Source organism: Grampus griseus (genome assembly GCF_964374135.1).
Source record: "Grampus griseus genome assembly, chromosome: 5".
Classification (NCBI taxonomy): Eukaryota; Metazoa; Chordata; class Mammalia; order Artiodactyla; family Delphinidae; genus Grampus; species Grampus griseus.
In genome coordinates, this window is record NC_138998.1 from 39970916 (window position 1) to 39992855 (window position 21940).

A 21940-nucleotide genomic window follows, 5' to 3' on the forward strand; every position below is an offset into this window, starting at 1 on the left:
AGGCTCACAGGCCCAGCCGCTCCGTGGCATGTGGGATCTTCCCGGACCGGGGCACAAACTCGTGTCCCCTGCATCGGCAGGCGGACTCTCAACCACTGCGCCACCAGGGAAGCCCAACCCAGTCTTTCTTAATCAAGGTTTCAAATTTAATAAAAGAAATTATTTTTTATTACTTCACTGAGGACATTCTTAAAGAGAAATGTCCCTCTTTCTTTGTAAAATGGCGCATATAATATCTACAATGTATCATCAGTTTGGTGACACTGTCTTGCTCTGTGCTAAGGTGCCAGTAGTTTACCCACAGTTGCTTTTGCAACATCCATGTGAATGTTAACACAGTAAAAACAACAACAAAAAAGGCAAATAAAGTCTTATTATTATTGTGAAAATAATACCTCCTTAAGTTATCCCAGGCTCTCCTAGGGATCCACACACTATATTTTGAGATCCCCTGCCTTAGGGCTTTAATTATCTTACAGAACTCATGTTGAGAAGAGCTGCTCCAATACTATAATCAACTCTGACAATGGTGAGCATAATGTACCAATTTCTTAATCATTCTTCCTATTACATTAATTTGCCATTCTGAGATGTGAAAACTTCTGTGATTTTCTTCCTACATAGCAAAGTTCTCTCTAAGAAGTTCTTCTACCTGTGGTGGGCAACATTTAATTCTATAATTTCCGTATGTGTTCTAGGCCATTTAAAGTGAATATGCAAAAGTAAGAAAGTCTAATAAACATAAAAGGGACTCATGCACTGGATAAGATATTACATAAAAATGTGAAGTTTTTTTTTCACTTTAAAATTCTGTAACTAGAATCAATTTCTTGCTTAAGTGTCTCTTTCCTACAATTACAACATAGGGTGGTATTCTTTTATTTATAAAAAAACAAAGGGCTTCCCTGATGGTGCAGTGGTTAAGAATCCGCCTGCCAATGCAGGAGGCACGGGTTCGAGCCCTGGTCCAGGAAGATCTCACATGCTGCGGAGCAACTAAGCCCATGCGCCACAACTACTGAGCCTGTGCTCTAGAGCCCACGAGCCACAACTACTGAGCCCATGTGCCACAACTACTGAAGCCCACGCGCCCTAGAGCCTGTGCTCTGCAACAAGAGAAGCCACCGTGATGAGAAGCCTTAGCACTGCAATGAAGAGTAGCCCCTGCTCACCGCAACTAGAGAAAGCCCGCACGCAGCAACAAAGACCCAATGCAGCCAAAAATAAATAAAATTTTAAAAAAAAGAAACCACTATATTGTACTATGATACAACCATGTCTTCCCCGAGCTATGTATTAATACAAATGTCTCAGTAAAAAGTTTTTGGTTTTCCCTTAAAATATGAGTGCATAGGTTTTATAACAATGTGCAAAAATAACTAAATATTCTTACATTGACTGAGAAGTGGGAGTCTCTGTAGCCCTAAATCTTAATGTGTACTTCCCTGTACACTGCTACAGTAAGCTTTAATTCAATTCATTGTTTGATCAATATGAGGACTGTGAGAAGAATTAGCTACCTGAGTAGGATTTGATGAATCTGAATTTTAATAAAATTAAATACCTATTAATCAGTAAAAGGTAAAAAGCTTTATAAATAATGTTTTTCTATTAGTCTATAGCAATACCCTGTCAAATCAACTTTTCCCTGGCATTTGTACCTATTAGCCACACTAACGCCTCAATGTATTAGTGAGTTTAGAAAACTGCTAATTTTAATACTCTAAATCAGAGAATAATTTTGAAAATAAATTCAGTTGGTCTATGACTGTTCTTTATTGTCATCAAAGTTAATATAAGAAACAGGACTACTATATAGTGAAAACCCAAAAGAGAACTCCTGTGTAAGTTACAAAATATGTCCTTAAAATTTAACTTACCTAGCAGCTTGAACTGCACTTAACTGAATTCCTTGGTTATCACTTGAAGCATTCTATAAAAAACAAAACAATTTTTGATGCAGATACACAGTAATTAGTTGTTAAGTCCAAGAAATACAAATGAAAAGGGGGGGAAACTCAACTTACTTGAACAATAGCTTCTAGAGAGGTATTTTGCTGGGAAAAAAGTTAGAGAAAACTAAGTTAAAAAATCACCTTGTAATTCTATATTTATGTAAAAATTTTTCACTGGTATTTTTAAATTACCAGAATAACAATTACTTACCACTCTATAATCACCATCTATGTCAGAGTCTTCACAGATATCTTCATGTGGTACATTCCTTCTCTTTAAGAGATGTTCATCTCTTTTATTCTTTAAAAAAAAAAAAACTTCAGTTAATTTTTAAAAAGCTAAATACTTTCATACAAAGGTTAGGCAGTCCTGTGCCTACAAAAAAACATGAAGTGACTTTTAAAAGTAAAATGCAAACGCAGAAAATTAAACCAAATTGTGAATTAAACACTTAAGCAACACTAATTTGAGCCCCAAACCCCAAATATTACATTTTTAATGAACCGTGAACAATGTAAAAATAAACTAAAAAACAAAATAATTTGATTTAAAAAGATAGTGTATAGTTTAAGCCAGAACCAAACATACATATTTATTTAAAAGTACTAAACCATTTTATACATCATCTGGGAGCTTCTCTTTATCACCTAAAAACAAAGTCAAAGCAAAAGTTGCGCAGTTCAAAATCAGACAAAAATCAACAATACCTTACAAAACTGAAGGGCCACTTGAATTTCACTAAAAATGTTTGTGACAAACTTAAAAATATATTCTCAACTAACCTACTTTAATACTTGAAAAGTTGATGAAATTTTTAAGTACCAAGTTCCTTTTATGGAGTAATTACTACTGTAAATAGCAGAACTATTTAGTATGACATATATTTTATATAAATCATTTAAAATTACATAAGAAAAAATCATTTGATAATGTGTTTCTCTCTATATTTGGATAGTGGACAAACTGTATCTTGTCAACTTCAATAGCTTGTCAAATTTAGTCAATCTTTCCATTTTCAAAAGAAAAAGAAATGCCAATTAAGCACCTGAGATTAATATACATTTGCTAATTTCTCTATATGCTGTAAGGTTGTTAGAATTATGCTTGAAAGTACCCAATATTAATCAGGCTCACCTTCCTTAATTCAACTACAACTTCATTTCGTTGTCTTCTCATAGTCTACAAGAAATTAAAGAAAATTATTTTTAAAAAAATCACCTCAAATTCCATCAGCCAGAGAAAACTGATATTAACATTTTGATGTACATCCCCTTATCTTTTCTTCTACTCATATATATACATAGTCATATTTTACTCATAATAAAGGTTATATTATATAGATGATTTCCTATCTTCATTTCATATTCACATTCTCAAATACTGAACATCACTGAAATTATTAATGGAGCTATAATATTGGATATATCATAAAAATTTTAAACTGTAACATAAGAATTATTAAAAACACAAAGGTACAAAGAATAAAAGAACCCATAATCTCACCCCCTATATGAACTTCCTATTTAAAAAGTAATATATATACAAGGTAATCTCACCCCCCATATGAACTCCCTATTTAAAAACTAATATATGTATAAGGTTAGTAAATGCAACTGCTTTAAAAAAGGGGGGATGGGGGAAGGGGAGAGAACCTTCCTGCCCATTCATAGTTTCTTTCTCTAAAGGTAAACATTGTTAGATTTACTATGATTTTGACACACTTATCTATTTATTCTGATCTTCACCTTATTTTTGTTTATTTAATTAAAGATCTTAAAGATCTTCCATGGTGGTATAGGCAGATCTATTTCATTCTTCCTAAGAAGCACATTAATTATTCTACCACATACTGTAACCATTCTGTTTTTTAAAGTGTTTTTCTCATTTTAAAGTTACCTAACATAGAGGACTTCCCTGGTGGTGCAATGGTTAAGAACCCGCCTGACAATGCAGTGGACACGGGTTCGAGCCCTGGTCTGGGAAGATCCCATATGCCGTGGAACAACTAAGCCCGTGTGCCACAACTACTATGCCTGCATTCTAGAGCCCACGTGCCACAACTACTGAACCCTGTGAGCCTAGAGCCTGTACTCCGCAACAAGAGAAGCCACCACAATGAAGAGTAGCCCTCGCTCGCTGCAACTAGAGAAAGCCCATTGCACTGGATATTAGATGAAACATATTTTGCAACTATAATCTGATTTTTATTGGTGGTGACAAAAATCACAGGTAACTTTAATAACTACTGAGGTTTATTGGCTACATTATTAACTGAAGGGAATACTGTTTCAGTTAGAAGTTAGTGAAAACAAAGATGTAATTAATTTTTTTCTAAGTTCCCAGGACCTCCTGAATTCCACCCATAGACTCCATGGGAATAAGGACTCTGCAAAGAACTCCTTTCTCCTTTTTAGAACTCCTTTCTAAAAAGTCAATCAGGTCATGTTACTCCCCTCTTCAAAACCATCCACTGGCTCTCCACTCTGCAGTAAATGCCCAGTCATTATAATGGCTTAAGTCTTCCTACCTCACCCCCTCACCCCCGCCCCCACCCCCGGTTACCACCTCTAAGATCTCAGCTCCTATCACTCTCTCAATTCATTCTGCTGTATCCTCACTAACTTTGCTATTCCTCTAATGCACTGGAAATTCTCTCTTCAAGGCCTCTTCTAATACACTATACAGCAACTGCTAAGAAAATGGACTCCAAACTCCCAATGCAGGGGGCCAGGGTTCGATCCCTGGTCAGGGAACTAGATCCTGCATGCATTCTGCAACTAAGAAGCCTGCATGCTGCAACTAAGAAGGCTGATGTTGCAACTAAGACCCGGTGCAGCCTAAATAAATAAATAATAAATATTAAAATAAAATAAAAATACCAAGACAATTAAAAAATACTAATAAGATAGGTTGCAAAATGAATAAAAATAAGTAGACAAGTATTACAACAAGAGTTTCAATATTCACCATAGTTTAATCATTACAGCCTTTAAGAAGTAAGAAGAAATATTTTTACTTTTACAAGTGAGGACACTGAGGTTTAGAGAAGTTAAACTACTTGGCCAAGGCTACATGGCTAGAAGTGGGACAGCCAGGATTAGAATTCAGAGTCTCATACAAAGCCAATTAACCACTATGCCATATTGTCTCCCACAAGTCTTAAAGTCAAATAGAGTTCAAGCCAATTTTAGAGCCTATGGTTCATTCCAAAGCAAAAGTACTATTATCAAGACAATGCGCTTTCGCTGTATCACAATACGAAAACAATAAATAACTCAAATAAACAATAACATAAAACTATGCCCTGTTTCTCACAGAAAATAAAATCTGCAAAATGTACTACTTAAAAGATTTGTTCAGTAAAAAGGTAGACTTTTGAGGGACAGAGATTATTTCTAGTCTAGTCTGTAATCCCATCTAAAGAAGTAGGATTAATGTACAATGAATGGGCTTTAACTTCTTAATAAAGCAAACTATTAATAAATCCTAAACAACTGCTATATATTGACCTAAATATTTATTTACACACATTTTCCCCCATTTTTGTACCTCTTACTTATTAAATTAGTTTCTGATAATTTGAAACTCTTAATAAAGGATTTGTCAAAACAATTTAGCACTGTAGTTGCTGTGACATAAGCTTTGGGCTATTACTCTCCACAGAAACATCTGCAAAATAAAAGAACTGACAACCTCTTTACAATAGAGCAAGAAAGAGTTTTCTTCTCTTGAGAGAAAGCTGTTACCTCCAAGGTAAAGAGAAGATTGAATGAAATAGTTAGATAGAAAGACATCCTACACAACAACCTGGCAGCATTTACCCATGTTTTTTATTGCAAAAAACAAAGTGTCTTAAAAGTGGTATTAGATATTTAGACATTTTCAAATCACAACCCCATCTCGAATCAAGAAGGACTTTTATTTCTCTGAGGTCTCATGAAAGGGATACACAAGGCTTCTTTTTCTAAATCTTAACTTATCTTAAAGAGCTGGGTTTTTACATACTACATACAAATATAATAGTTCTGGATTCGCATGACTTAACTGATACAGTAAGCTGTCAATCAGAATTCCAAAAGGCTGCCAAACTAGCCAAAGGCTTATTTATAGGCCAAAGACTATCTAAAAAACAAAGGCTATAGAGGGTGCCCGTCTCCAGCCCCCCACCCCCAATAAACAGTAGAGTTCAGGCTGCTCTGATCATCCAGAATTTTTACATTTCTTTGCTTGTGATACAGCTTCAAAGTTCTAAACTCAGGCAAAAGGGAACAAGAAATTGTCAAAAAATTCAAACAAGTGAATCTTACAGAACACAGAATGGCATTTCCATTTAATAGTTATGTAGTTTTTAAAATTAACAAATAATTACTATGTATCCATTACTGTGCTAGGTTCTAGGGATTACTTTCTCTGCTCCAATGGGGTGAAAAGTAGAGTACTTTCTTTCCAACTTATGGCTAGTTAATTTCTAAGTCACTTTTTATCCATATAATATACTGTTTTCTTTAAAACTTTAGAAACTATTAATTTAAGATATGATGATGTAATAATATACTGTATGAAACTGAATGGTTTAAAGTTTCTTGAGTAAAAAGTTAGGGTTTAGATCAGTAAGGACTCAGTAAGTCTTACTAGAGAAAAACATTTAAAGAAAATTCTAAAGTTAGTCATTCAAAGGTAAGGGATATAATACTTTGATTTTATTTCATCCAGCCTGTCATTTTTACCTTAGGAATACTGATACTTGGGTAATAGCACAAAAAAACAAAAGAATAAAAAAATTTATCAGGCATAAGGCCTTTTGTGAAGTGATGAGCTATATTTTAAAATTGGTATTTAGTAATATTACCACAACTCTGAAAATTGGCTAAAAATCATTTAATTGTATACTTAAAATGTGTGAATTTTATGCAAAGTAAACTATAGCCCAATAAAGCAGTTTTTAAAAAGTTACACACACACACACACACACACACAAATCCTCCCCTCAATGTGGATTACTACTGTATTACTACTTACAGCCTGCTAAAAAGCACACACTCAAGTATTCAAATATTTATTAATCACCTACTTGCCAATCATAAGAAATACAAGGATGGACCAGAATAGCATATCCATGGTCTTAAGGAGGTAGTACTCTTATGACAAAAAAATACAATTTAATAAAATAGTAATAAGGCCTAACACTTAGCAAACACTGGGTGTCAAACACCATTCCAAATATGTTACTTGACTTTATTCATTTAAATATATGTAATGTGTTATAATGTGCATACTAATCTTAACAGCAGAGAGTCTATGTAATAAAGATGAAATATAAGCTGATGAAATATAAGCTGAATCTTTAAGACTGAATGGAAATTCAGTTAGAGACAGGCATTTCAGGTAGAAGATAGAACATATACAAAAAGAGAATTAAAAGTGAGTTACTAGTGTTTTCAACCTATATAACCATTGCATCCTAAACATAAGTACAACAGCTGTTTAATCCAATAAATATGGTAAACCAAATGCTAAAAATAAATATCTATAGAAGTCTGTTTTCCCATTCTTTACCTATTTCTCCCTCCTCTCATCTCCACTTGTTGATCTCTCCAGTAGCAGTCATTATGGTGCTTATTTATGCCTTTGCCAAATAGCATATATGTTGTTAAATTGCAGGTGATTAGCAAATAAATTCCAACTTCACATTTATGACAATAAAAAAAATGCTTAATGTTAAATGCTTAACGTTATATGCTTGCTCAAACTGTGGATTTATTTCTCAGCAATAATATTTATTAATAGCAGCAGTAGGAGAGAAAAGTTCTAATTAGCACTACTAGTGATAGACAAAAGTCTTCATAAGTAGAATCAAGTTCTTATCTCTGACAAGTAAAAAGATGAATGGAGGTTGAGTATAAGAGAAGTTTAAAAGTAAATTCACGGGCTTCCCTGGTGGCACAGTGGTTGAGAGTCCACCTGTCGATGCAGGGGACACGGGTTCATGCCCTGGTCCGGGAAGATCCCACATGCCGTGGAGTGGCTAGGCCCGTGAGCCATGGCCGCTGAGCCTGCGTGTCCGGAGCCTGTGCCCCGCAACGGGAGAGGTCACGACAGTGAGAGGCCCACATACCGCAAAAAAAACCCACCAAAAAACAAAAAGTAAATTCACTGTAGGAGGCCAGATTTAACCTTGGCAAGCTTTTGGACAAGTTTTAAGAAATACTTCGAATCTACAGATACCATACTTTAAAATGATCCACATGTAAATTATAAGCATTGAAATTTAACTTATTAAAATTATTAAATTACATGAATGTACTTTTTTAAAAATCACAAAGGGACTTCCCTGGTGGCACAGTGGTTAAGAGTCCGCCTGCCAATGCTGGGGACACAGGTTCAAGCCCTGGTCCGGGAAGATCCCACATGTCGTGGAGCAACTAAGCCCGTGCGCCACAACTACCGACCCTGCACTTTAGAGCCCATGAGCCATGACTACTGAAGCCCACGTGCTCTAGGGCCCGTGCTCCGCAACAAGAGAAGCCACCACAATAAGAAGCCCGCACACTGCAATGAAGAGTAGTCCCTGCTCACTTCAACTAGAGAAAGCCCACACACAGCAACAAAAACCCAATGCAGCCAAAAAATAAATTAAAAAAAAAAGATAAAAATCACAAAAATGTTAGAAACTGTTAATAGTTGTTAACTCTAAGGAATGGCATTACAGTAGAGTTTCACTATCTAATCAATATTCAAACAATAGGGAAATACATTAAATTCAAAAGTTATACATATTTGGAAAAGTTAGAAAACAAAGGTAAGAAGAAAAGGAAAAAGTTAAATTTCCTAAGTTTTCTATATTCACCTATATTGTACAAGAGGTGTATATACACACACACATAACAGAGGAGAAAATACAGAATACATACATGTCTCCCCCCAAGATGGGTACTACCATATGGCTAAACTACTGGTATATGGCTACTAGTCCCAGCTCTACCTTTTATTACTGTAATCTTAGTCAAGTTACCATGTTTATGGGCATTAATTCCTTCATCTGTAGAGTGAAGGGATTCTAACATCTTTTATGTCTCAAAAATTTTATCAATGTTATCAACTTCAAAAAACAAAGTCACAAAAATATTTAAAATTGCCATTAGTACAAGTTACTACCCATGGCAATAACTTCTATGCTAAGAATACTGAGAAAGCCATAGCTCAAGATTGTAAACAATGAAAAGATATTGTGTGGCTCTGGCGTAACTGCTCTGTGTTTTCACATTTTGCAGGGTTTTTTCTGGCCTTAAATTATGCTGCAAAGCACATGGAAATCATTGAGCTTTCAATAGATTTGGTAACAGAGATCATTACCAAACAAATGAACTCTGTGTGTATGTGTGTCTGTGCATGCGTGCTGCTGGCAAGGAGGAGGTGTTTGGTAGGGAAAGAAAAAAGGTTAAGAAATGACCATAAGTTTGGTGAGACACATATAACCAACCCTCTCAAAGATGGGAAATGCTCCAAGGTGAACTTTCAGAATCACATAGAAAGTGATTAAGGACAACACATAGAGACACCTGTTATACCAAACAATGCATGTTTGAATTTTATATGAGCAAAAGGGAAGGTACTCCCTTCTCTTTTAGAATGAGACTGATCAAATCCTGGCAAGAGTGATCATTTCTCTTCAAAGGTTTTGAGTACTTCATAGAAGAAATACAATTTCAGGAACTGACTGAATAACAAGTTGAAGAAAACATACGGGAAAGACATTGGGAAAAATTACGAAGAACAAGAAACCAAATGAGATTCAACCAAGTTAAGGAAGTCAACAGAACCCAAGTCAACACTGCTAAAGAAATCTGCTATCTCTGTTTATTTAGTGCATTCTCACATGAGAAAACCAATTATTTTTTCCATTTACAAAACAAGATCAGATTAAAATAAAACATGAAAAGCAGGAGATTAAGGAATATTTTCCTTGTATGTACATTTTATGAATATAATCAATTCAAATTCATGGTTTTGTTACAGAAAAATCTACACAAATATCATTGTAGGATTTTGTAAACTGGAAAAAATAGAAATCATTTAAACTATCTCATTTTATAGTGACTTGTCCAAGGCTCAGATTATCCTGGCCCCAGACCAATGTTCTTTATACTAGACCATACTACCTTTTCATTCTAGGTCTCCTTCTGTTGCATATCTCTTCAAATAAGCCACTTTTCCTTCTTTTTCCTCAGTATTTTCAAAATATTTATTTTTCTTTGTGAACTTATGTTCAAAGACTTTCACAATGGCAACAGAAAAACTTCATTAAAAGGTAAATCACTGAATTGCTTTACTAAAACACCATTTGAGAAGCATTAACTCTAATTATGCTCACATACTAAACAGATGTGTACATCTACACAAAAAGCCAGTAATTCACCCAACAAATGTTTACTGATCATTATATACCATAAACTGTTCTCAGTGTTAAGGACACAGCAGGGAACAAAAGGATAAAAATCTCTGACTTCACAGAACCTAGTGTGGGGAAAGACAATAAATAAAACTAAAATATAGGACTTCCCTGATGGCACAGTGGTTGAGAGTCCGCCTGCCAATGCAGGGGACACAGGTTCGTGCCCTGGTCCGGGAGGATCCCACATGCCGCAGAGCGGCTGGACCCGTGAGCCATGGCCGCTGAGCCTGCACGTCCGGAGCCTGTGCTCCGCAACGGGAGAGGCCACAACAGTCAGAGGCCCGCGTACTGTAAAAAAAAAAAAAAAAAAAAAAAAAAAAAACCTAAAATATATGTTAGATAGTGACAAGTATTAGAAAAAATATAAAGCCAAGAAAGTGGATTTTTTTTAACTTTAAAAAAAATGTTTAAAAAATATTTATTTATTTGGCTCCTCCAGGTCTTAGTTGCAGCGTGCAGGATCTAGTTCCCTGACCAGGGATTGAATCTGGGGCCGCTGCATTGGGAGCACGGAGTCTTAACCACTGAACCACCAGGAAAGTCCCAAGAAGAGGGATATTTTTAAGTAAAGACCTTAAGATGAGTAAGCAAGCCATGCTGGTAATTTAGCAGAAAGTATTCAAGGCAGAGGAATTAGCAAGTAAAAAAGGACCAGACATAAGAGAAGAGGAAAGGCAGAGTCCAGGTGGCTGACATGCAATGAACAGAGGAGAAGGAAATGGATGGCCACTGTAAAGATTTTGGCATTTACTCTTAGTGCGATAGAAAGCCACTGATGGGTTCTGAGCAAATGAGACATCATACTCTGACTTAAAACAGAATCATTCCAGCTGCTGTGTTGGGAATACAACGTAACTGTAGTAGTCCAAATAAGAGCTAATAGTTTGGAGCAGAGTGATAGCAGGGGACATAATGAGATGCAGATTCTGAAGACTGATATATTCCGAAGATTGAATCTACAAAATGTGCTAATTAATGGGCTAGATAAGACTGTGAAAGAGAGGAAACAATGAGGAATGGAAGGTTTTTGGTCCAAGTTAAGTGAAAGATGGAACTACCATTTACTGAGATGGGGCAGACTGAATGATGAGCAGGTTTGGGGAGTAATATGACTTTTGAACATGCTAAGTTTAATATACTTATAATGAATCAAAATGAGTCAAGACGTCAGTTTGAGCCTAGGTTTCAAGGAAGAGGTTAGGACTAAAAATATCAACTTAGAAAGCTGGCTGTGTATAAATCGCATTTAAAACCAAATGATTTGATAAGATTATCTACAGAGTGAGCATAACTTCAGGCACTTTAAATATTAAGGGGCAGAGAACTAAGAAGTAACAGTCAGTGAGACAGAAGACAATAGGAATCTGTGCAAAGCTGGAATCAAGTGAAAAAAAATTACTTTTCAAGGAAGAATACATAATTAACTATGTCAAATGGTACTGACAGGTCAAATAAGATGAGGACTGAGAACCATCAGATTACTGTATATTTACTTTATAATTTAATATGGCTTATCATCACAGAAACAATACCCCCACCCCAAATCTACTATGAATTCTGGTCTGTTTCTGTTACCGTTTATTCCCATCCCTGGACACTTAATAAGCTGAAAAATACTACCCAAGACTCAAAGCTTCTAACCCACATGTTATTTACTGTGCTACAGTACTGTACCTGAATAAGTTACAGAACCAAAGGTGAGCTCTGTTATCTACACAACACAGATTTCTCCAAATGAAAACAAACCCCACTCTCTAGCCCTTCCCTGTTCCCTTAAGCCACTCTGCAAGCAGTCTTATTTCTGAGTAGGTCGTATATTTCAGGACAAGACTAAATTTGTGTAAATAATGGTTCCCCCTCCATCAATGCAGTCAATGAAGTAGACTACATTTTAACATATATATTCCCAAATTAACCACTTCTATAAGTATGAAATTATTTTTTGAAATGTCAAATATACAAAAAAGTAGAGAAAATCATAAGATACTCATGTATCAATAAATATCACTATTTTGTCCCATTTGCTTTATTTTTTAAAGAAATAAGAATTTCTAAGTATTACAGATACTGCTGAAACCTCATTCCAACCTCAACCCTCTCCACTCCCTTTCCCCTTTTGCCTTCCCAGAAGCAACCATTTTTCTGAATTCTCATGAGTGTTTTGACTGTATATCAACACATCTATAATAGTTTTAATACATTTAACATTTAATATGAATAATATCATGCCATACACACCTTTTTGAAAAGTAAACTTTAGAGCAGTTTTAAGCCCACAGAAAAACTGAACAGAAAGTACAGAGTTCCCATGTATTCCTCGTCCCTCCTCCACTATCAACATTCTGTACTAGTGTGGTACCTTTGTTACAAATGACAAACCTATGACACATCATTATCACCCAAAGTCCATAGTTTACATTAGGGTACATCCTACAGGTTTTGACAAACGTAAAATAACATGTATCTACCATTATTATAGTATCATACAGATTAGTTTCACTGCCCTAAAAATCCTCTGTACTCTGCCTACAGTCTCTGGAAACCACTGATCTTTCACTGTCTCTACACTTTTGCCTTTTCCAGAATGTCATATAGCTGGAATCATACAGGAGGTGGCCTTTTTAGATTGGCATCTTTCATTTAGTAGTATATATTTAAGCTTCTTCCATGTCTTTTAATAGTTTGATAGAACATTTTTTCTTAGTGCTGAATAATATTCCATTGTCTCAATGTATCATAGTTTACTTACCTTCATTTGCATAAAAACCAAAGAGTGTGATTAATGAATTGTATGGTAAGAGTAAGAAACCTTGCCAAACTGCCTTTCAACGTGGCTGTACCAATTTGTATTCCCACCAGCAATGAATGAGACTTCCCCTTGCTCCACATCCTCACTAACATTGGTTGTCAAGTGTTTTTTCTTTTCTTTTTTTAAACTGTGGTAAAATACACGACATAAAACATACTATCATAACCATTTCTAACTAAAAAATTTTTATTAAAAAATGTAAAATTTGCCATTGTAATAATTCTTAAGTGAAGAGTTCAGTACATTTGCATTTTTGTGCACCCAATGTCCAAAACTCTTCATCTCAATAAACTGAAACCCAATAACCTATTAAACATCAACTCCCTATTTCCCCTTCCCCCCGGGCAACCATTACGCTACTTTCTGTTTCTATGAATTTTGCTATTCTAGGTACCTAATATAGGTGGAATTGTACAATTTTTGCTTTTTGTGACTTAGCATAATGGCTTCAAGTTTCACCCACATTGTAATGTGCCAGAATTTCCTTTCTTCTTAAGTCAGAATATTCCATTGCATGCATATACCACATTTTATTTGTCCATTCACCCACTGAAGGACACTTGGCTTGCTTCCACCTTTTGACTACTGCAGATAATGCTGCTATGACTATTAAGGGTACAAATACCTCTTTCAAGTCCTTTTCAATTCTTTTGGGTATATTCCGAACCCAGGAGTGGAGTTGCTGGGTCATATGGTAATTCTATTTTTAATTTTTTGAGGAATCACCATACCATTTTCCATAGTGGCTGAACAATTTTGCATTCTCACCAACAGTGTACCATGGTACCAATTTCTCCACATCTTCATCAACGCTTGTTATTTTCTGGGGTCTTTTTTTTTTTTTTGATTTTGTTTTTTCAGTAGTCATTCTAATGGGTATAAGGTGGTATCCCATTGTGGTTCTGACCTGCCCATTTCCTCAATAACTAGTAATGTTGAACACCTTTTCATATGCTTGTTGGCCACTTGTATAACTTCTTTGGAGATATGTTTATTCAAATCCTTTGCCCATTTTAAAATAGAGGTTTATTTTTTTGTTATTGAGTTGTAGGAGTTCTTTATATATTCTGGATGTTAACCACATATTAGATGTGCAAGTATTTTCTCCCATTCCGCCAGTTGCCTTTTCACAATGTTGACTGGGTCCTTTTATGTACAGAAATCTTAACGTTTGATGTAGTCCAATTTACCTATTTTCTCTTTTGTCACCTATGCTTTTGGTGTCATATCCAAGAAATCACTGCTAGTTTCATGTCATGAAGCCTTTGTCCTACGTTTTCTTCTTAAGAGTTTTATTGTTTTGTCTTATATTTAGGCTCTTGATACATTTTGAGTTAATTTTTGTATATGGTATTAGGTTAGGGTCCAACTTCATTCTTTTGCTTGTGGATATCAAATATTCCCAGCACCATTTGTTGAAAAGACTGTCCTTTTACCACTGAATGGTCTTGGCACTCTCACCAAAAATAATTTGCCCATACATGCTAGGGTTTATTTCTGGGCTCCCCATTCTATTCCATTGGTCTATATGTCTGACTTTATGCAAGTATCACAGTTTTCATTACTGTAGCTTTGTATTAAGTTTTAAAATCAGGAAGTATGAGACCTCCAACTTTATCTTCTTTTTCAAGATTACTTTTGACTATTTGGGGCCCATTGAGATTCCACATGAATTTTAAGATGGATTTTTCTATTTCTACAAATAATACCACTGAGATTTTGACAAATCCGTAGATTTGCATTAAATCTGTAGATCACTTTGGGTAGTACAGACATTTAACAATAATAAGTCTTTCTATCCATGAACACAGTATGTCTTTCCATTTATTTGTGTCCCCTTTAATTTCTTTCAGCAACATTTTACAGTTTTCAGTGTAAAAGTTTTTCTTCTCATTGGTTAGTTTTATTCCTAAGTATTATATTCCTTTTGATGTTACTGTAAATGGGTATGCCTCTCAATTTCCTTTTCAGGTTGTTCCTTGTTAGTGTTGGTTAATTTTATATCCCACAAGACTGCGTCCCAATGGTTCTCACCCAGGGTGATTTTGCCACTCAGGGGCATTTGGTAATTTCTGGAGACAATTTTGGTTTTTACAACTTGGGGGGAAGGGGACAGACATGCTACTGGAATCAAATGGGCAGAGGCAAGGGATGCTACTAAACATCCTACAACACAAAGGGAAGTTTCCCACAACAAAGAATTATCTGGCCCAAGATGTCAATAGTGCCAAACTTAAGAAACTTTGCTATATTCTACTATGAGTTATTCTCATTAGAACCCAAATTAAGTCCAAATATATTTCAAAATGTACACAAGAAAAAGGAAACATTCCAAAAGATTAACAGCAGTAAGATTATGGAGGATTATTTTATTTTTCCATTTTTCTAAAAAATTTCTACAATTACCATGCCATTACCATTTCAAGAGAAAAAAATTAACTTGGGACTTTCCTCGTGGTCCAGTGGGTAAGACTCTGAGCTCCCAATACAGGGGGGCCAGGTTTGATCTCTGGTCCGGGAACTAGATTCTACATGCATGCCACAACTAAGAAGCCGGCATGCCGCAACTAAGAAGCCCACATGCTGCAATGTAGATCCCACGTGCCGCAACGAAGATCCAGTGCAGCCAAAATAAATAAATATTTTTAAAAAGAGAGAAAAATTAACTTGATTTGAAAAATATGATTTAGTCACTAATTCTAATCAGAGTACATGACTCTCTTTTTTGTTTTTTCTTTTTTAAAGTTGCATTTGATTTCCACAAGTATTTATTTAAGTGCCACTTATCTGCCAGGCTCTGTGACAAGAATTAAGAATAGAGTGGTATACAAAATAGACAAGGTTCATACTCTCAGGGAGCTTATAGTCTGATGGGAGAATTTAACATTGAGTAAATACACTAACAAATTATGATACGTATTCTCAAGGAAAACAACAGGGGGATTTAACTTTCAACTAGCCTCTTCAGGGATGGCCTCTAAGTAAATGATATTGAAGATTCAAAAGATGAGAAATAACCAGGCAGGCGAAGGAAAGGGGATGAAGAAAAAGGGAGTGGGAAGGGCATTCTGACAGAGCAGCATGTGTGAAAGGCCTGGAGAGGGCTATTAATGTGTTAGAGTTAGAGGAATTAAAAGAAGATGAGTGAGAGCATAGTATAAAGGAGATAATAAGTGAGAGAGGTAGGAGAAGGAGACAGGGACAAGATTTGGCAAGGTCTTAAAGGTCTCAGTAAGGAGTTTGAAAGCTAAATGTGGTGGGATGCAACTGAAGCAGAGGAGGAGCGTTGATATGATTTACTTATTTTTTAAAAGAACCACGCTGGTTATTTTATGAATTAGAGCAGAGCAATAGCAGAAATAAGGCAACCACTGTAGAGATGAGGTAATAATGATTTGCCCCAGATTTGAACAGTGAGTACAAAGCTAACAGAAAAGTAAGAATGGAGTGACATTGACTAAATAACGTCATACTTACAACCTTATCACAGAGAAACTTCTCTTTCCAGGGATGTTGCTGCAAAGCCAGCAAAGGATGTTACTTATGTGACACCCCCCTTCCCCACACCACAGCTGACTGGTGGAGGAGGTGAAGGGGAAAAGCCAATCCATAAACAGGCCAGCAGTAAAAACAATCTGCCTCAGTTTGGGCAGAGCTTATCAGCATAAGCAGATTCTCTCAGTAATTCAACACGAAAATTATATAAAGACTAAGAGAGTCAGTACCCAGGAAAAATAAAATTTAGTAGCTGAATTAGTGGCTGGCAGAGCAGTAGAGCAAAGATCCATTAATTCCTACCAAGATACTCCTACCTGAAATATCTGGGATAATGTGAGAACTGGTTCCTTAATGTTCCTAACACCCCACCCTTATTTGATATAGTCTGAATAAGGGTGTTCCTTGCATTCTCTCTCTTTTTTTTTTTTTTTTTTTTTTTGGCCACGTAGCGCAGCTTGTGGGATCTTAATTCCCCGACCAGGGACTGAACCCAGGCCTCTCTGCAGTGAAAGCACCAAGTCCTAACCACTGGACAGCCAAGGAAGTCCCTATTCCTTGCATTTTTAAAAGCTTAATCAAAGAAAGTATCCACTAAAGTGGGATTTTAATTTTACAGAAATTGAGGCTAAAAAAATTATTATAAAGCTTTCCTGATGGCATATAGCTCATGAGATGCAATCCTAGGTCTTCTCATTCTAATAATCAACCTTTTCCACAAATCTTAAGGGAAGAGTTATTGGATGCCAAACATTTAGGATATCCTTTCCTTTCAAATTTAAGGTATGTTATTTATTATAAATTTGACTTTAGGAAAGAAAGATAAGGGATCTACTACAACACTAGCTCACAGTGGTTAAATATCACCACAGGGTCAGTTTACAGCAGGGATCTGAGAAATCTTGACCTTCTAGAATGTAGAACTGATGAGAATAGGAATTTAGCCTGTGTTATTCATTGCTCTAGCCTCACTGCTTACAACAGAAGCTCAGACACAGAAACTGAGTAATTACTTGCTGAACAAATGAATTCAATACAGGGAAGGATAGATGAAAAGTGAGTGAAAAAGAGCTGCCAAGAGTTCACCTGTGACCCTTAGGTAGTAGAAAGTTGCCACAAGCCCTACTTATTTCTCTTAATTAAGCTACAACTTTAGTGAGATATAATTCACATACTATACAATTCACTCATTTAAAGTGTAAAATTCTGTCATTTTTAGTATATTCACAAAGTTGCACATCAATCACCACCATCCAATTCCAGATCATATTCTTCACCACAAAAAGCCCTATACCTATTAGCAGCCAGTCCCCATGTGCCCCTTGTCCCAAGGCCTTGGCAACCACTAATCAACTTTGTCTCTTTGGATTTGCCTATCCTGGACATTTCGTATAAATGTAATTACAGAATATGTGAACTTTTGTGACTGGCTTCTTAGCATTTTTTCAAGGTTCATCCATGTAGTAGCATGTAGCAGTACTTCATTCCTTTTTATGGTAGAATAATATTCCACTGTATGCATATCCAGGTTTTGTTTATCAATTCATCAGTTGATGGACATTTGGGTTGTTTCCATGTTTTGCCTATTTTAGATAATGCTACTATGAACATTCATGTACAAGTTTTTGTGCAGACACTTGTTTTCAATTCTTTTGGGTTTTATACCTAGGAGTGGAACTGCTGGGTCACATATTAACCCTTTAACTTTTTAAGGAACTGCCAAACTGCATTCCAAAGTGGCTGCACAATTTTACATTCTCATCAGCCATATATGAGGGTTCCACTTTCTCCACATCCTCATCAACACCTGTTATTGTCTATCTTTTTGCTTACAGCTACGCTAGTAGGTGTGAAGTGGTATCTCATTATGGTTTTCAGCTTAATGACTAATGCTGTTGGATCATACATTTTATTTGTTTATTGGTCCTAAATAAGCTTTGTCATAATTTAAAGACAATACCATTTTAAAGCTGGAGAACAAAAGGGAATTGGGAAAACTTATTCAAGACATTAAGAGAAAAAAGTGTGAAGACTCTTATATAAGACGTTTGAGAAAACAGTTGATCAACAATGAACTCAATTCTGTAGCTATACCTGTGAACACCTCTACATAATAGTCAAAGGCAAAATAAGAAACCATTCTACATCTGTATTGGATGGTAGTGCTTTATAATTTTGTCTTCAACAGGTTTTTTCTTCCGTTCTTCTTACTCTAACAGACAGACCCCTCATTCTTCTGAGAAACCTGTGTTTTAAGTGGAGGCACCAACACCCTCCCCCAACAAAAGCAACCCCCCCACACACACAGCTGGCCTACGGCACATGACTTTGTGCTGGCCAATCACAGAACCACATTCCTCTGCCCACAGTGATTTAATTCAGGTGTAAGTATGCAATCAAATCTTGATCAATCAGAGTCCTCCCTAGACTTTCATTAGAACTCTTATAATGTGAGCTATGTCTTAGCTATGAACTTACTGGGTTATGAGAGCCAGATTCCCCCACTTTGCTTTAACTAATTTTAGCTGGGTTTCTGTTCCCCAAAACAAAACTGTATAATATTAAAAAATCAGCTCTTTCAGCCTAAAGCTATCAGACCTAACTTTTAATATCAACATTATGGAAAAAGTTTATGGTATTTAAAGCCACTATTCTAAACAAAGAAAATACTGGGTTTCATAATTACTAAAGAACCAAGAGTAATGTAACAATTATTCAAAAATCTTAAGACTTTATTTTGCTTTTTTCTTTTCTGGACCTGCAACAGCTGAAAGTGGCTAAAGAGGAACAGGGGAATAGGCAGGATGGGTGGCAAAAAGGTTAGGGTCATTTAATACAACCAGGTAGAGACTAGCTGTAGGGCCTTCAGGATACAACTACTGTAACTGAATTCACATAACACTTACTTTAAGGAACCATACATGCTGTAAAAACTGAAACAAGTATTATGAGTAGATACTGGGCAACTAAAGCTTTCATTTAAAGAACTAGAAACTGAGACAGAACATAATTTGCTTTCTAATATTAAAAATATGTCTATCACCAAATTATGAAACACCACATTATCTTAGGATTCTGACTTTTGTTAATACAAATTTAAAGAAATTTCAGGTTTGCCAAAATACACCATTATTGAAAATGTAATTTACATTAAGTTCAATGTAAATTAAATTTAGGATAAAAGTGATAGCTAATCAAATTTTGTCCTAACAGTAAATAAACAGTAACAGAAAACAGTTTAGCATTGTAAATAATCAAGCTAATCTTGTAATACCAGTAAATGTCTATGGCCTTAAACCACTTTTCATTACGTGTACCAAATAATGTGAATCAGAGCTATTTTCTGGTTAAATTTACAGTCTTACAGGACAACGGTTACAAAATCTTCATAAAGTATTTACTAACCTACTTACAACACAGGATTAGAGAAATGAAGTCAGAAACTGGTAATTTTGTGACAATTTGGTTAAGCATGCAGGAGAAAGTAGGCTTTCACTTGAGTGCTAATGAAGGGAAAAAGAAGCCTTCTCCAATTCATGTGATGTGATGTGAATTACGGTGCACAGTGGTACAAAAGGAACTGCAAACAAAATGTTAATCTGACAGGGAACACAGGGGGTTATTTGGATGTAATGTATGATGAAGCAAGTTGGTAGAAATAAAAACAGCCACCATTCACTCTACCTGCACTATATGCCATGCACTATTAAGCATTTAAGTAGTTTAAAGAGATTAAGTTAACTTCCATAACTATTAAATAGAGGAACTAGGGTTCAAATCCAGGTGTGACTCCATAGTCCATGTTATTTAACTGTGATACTGTAAAGCCCTTCAAGAGTCTTTTATTAATTAAAAGTGACAATCACCTATAACAGAAGCAACAATAATAACACAGACAGTGATTCTCAAAGTGTGGTCAGTGGGCCCCTGTGGGGACACTGAGACCTTTTCAGAGGGTCCACAAGGTCCAAACTATTTTCTTAAATTACTACTACTAATTTTTTTTTATTATGTTAACATTTGCACTGTACTGCACTGCAATGGGTAAAGCCGCTGGTGCTTTACCATGAATTAAGGCAATGTCACCAAGCTGTAATAATAGTCATTGTGTTTCAGTTAAAAAGAAAAAAAGACTGTTCACTGAAGAATGTCCTTGATGAGGGGCTTCCCTGGTGGTGTAGTGGTTAAGAATCCTCCTGCCAATGCAGGGGACACGGGTTCAAGCCCTGGTCCGGGAAGATCCCACATCCCGCAAAGCAACTAAGCCCGTGCGCCACAACTATTGAGCCTGTGCTCTAGAGCCCGCGTGCCACAACTACTGATGCTTGTGCACCTAGAGCCCGTGCTCCACAACAAGAGAAGTCACTGCAATGAGAATCCCGCGCACCACAACGAAAAGTAGCTGCCGCTCACTGCAACTAGAGAAAGCCCATGCACAGCAACAAAGACCCAACGCAGCCAAAAATAAACAAAATAATTTTTTTAAAAAGAAAAAAATGTTAAAAAAAAAGAATAATGTCCTTGATGAAACAGTAAAAAAATTACTTTTATTAAAAACCGGCCTTTTGGGCTTCCTTGGTGGCGCAGTGGTTGAGAGTCCACCTGCTGATGCAGGGGACATGGGTTCGTGCCCCGGGTCCGGGAAGATCCCACGTGCCGCGGAGCGGCTGGGCCCGTGAGCCATGGCCGCTGAGCCTGCGCATCCAGAGCCTGTGCTCCACAACGGGAGAGGCCACAGCAGTGAGAGGCCTGCGTACCACAAAAAAAAAAAAAAAAAAAAGGCCTTTTCTTTCTAAAATTTTGTGATGAAATGGGAATTACACATAAACCATTTCTACAGCATACCCCCTTCTGCAGCAGGATGACTGTTTCAGGAAAAAGTATTTGTGGGACTGTTTAAGTTGCTAATTGAACTAGCCACTTTTTTCATGGAACATCACTTTTACTTGAAAGAACAACTGAGAGACAAATTATGGCTATTCAGAAAGTGTCTGGCAGATGTTTTCACAAAAATGAGCAAAGTGAACTTATGGCTTCAAGGAAAACAACTTAAAGTATTTCTTGCTAATGACAAAATTTGAGCTTTCAAGTGAAGATAAGAATTTTGGAAAACTTGTATCTACCACTGTGAGCTTGACAGATTACCAATATTTAAGATTTTTCTGATGAGCTACGTGGCAATGCTAATAATTGTGAATTTTCATTGTAAAATAAATGTGTCAGCATTC

At 36.1% G+C, this 21940-nt stretch overlaps 1 protein-coding gene across 1 annotated transcript in view; it reads right to left on the minus strand.

Moving 5' to 3' along the window:
• The window catches only part of KPNA4 (karyopherin subunit alpha 4), a 55385-nt gene that overhangs the window by 26071 nt on the left and 7374 nt on the right, over positions 1-21940 (minus strand). The window contains exons 2-5 of the mRNA XM_082654566.1: positions 3091-3135; positions 2167-2256; positions 2028-2057; positions 1881-1933 (exon numbers count right to left, since the gene is read on the minus strand). Of these exons, the coding sequence (XP_082510692.1) occupies positions 1881-1933; positions 2028-2057; positions 2167-2256; positions 3091-3135 (218 nt within the window). The remainder of the gene's footprint in view (positions 1-1880; positions 1934-2027; positions 2058-2166; positions 2257-3090; positions 3136-21940) is intronic.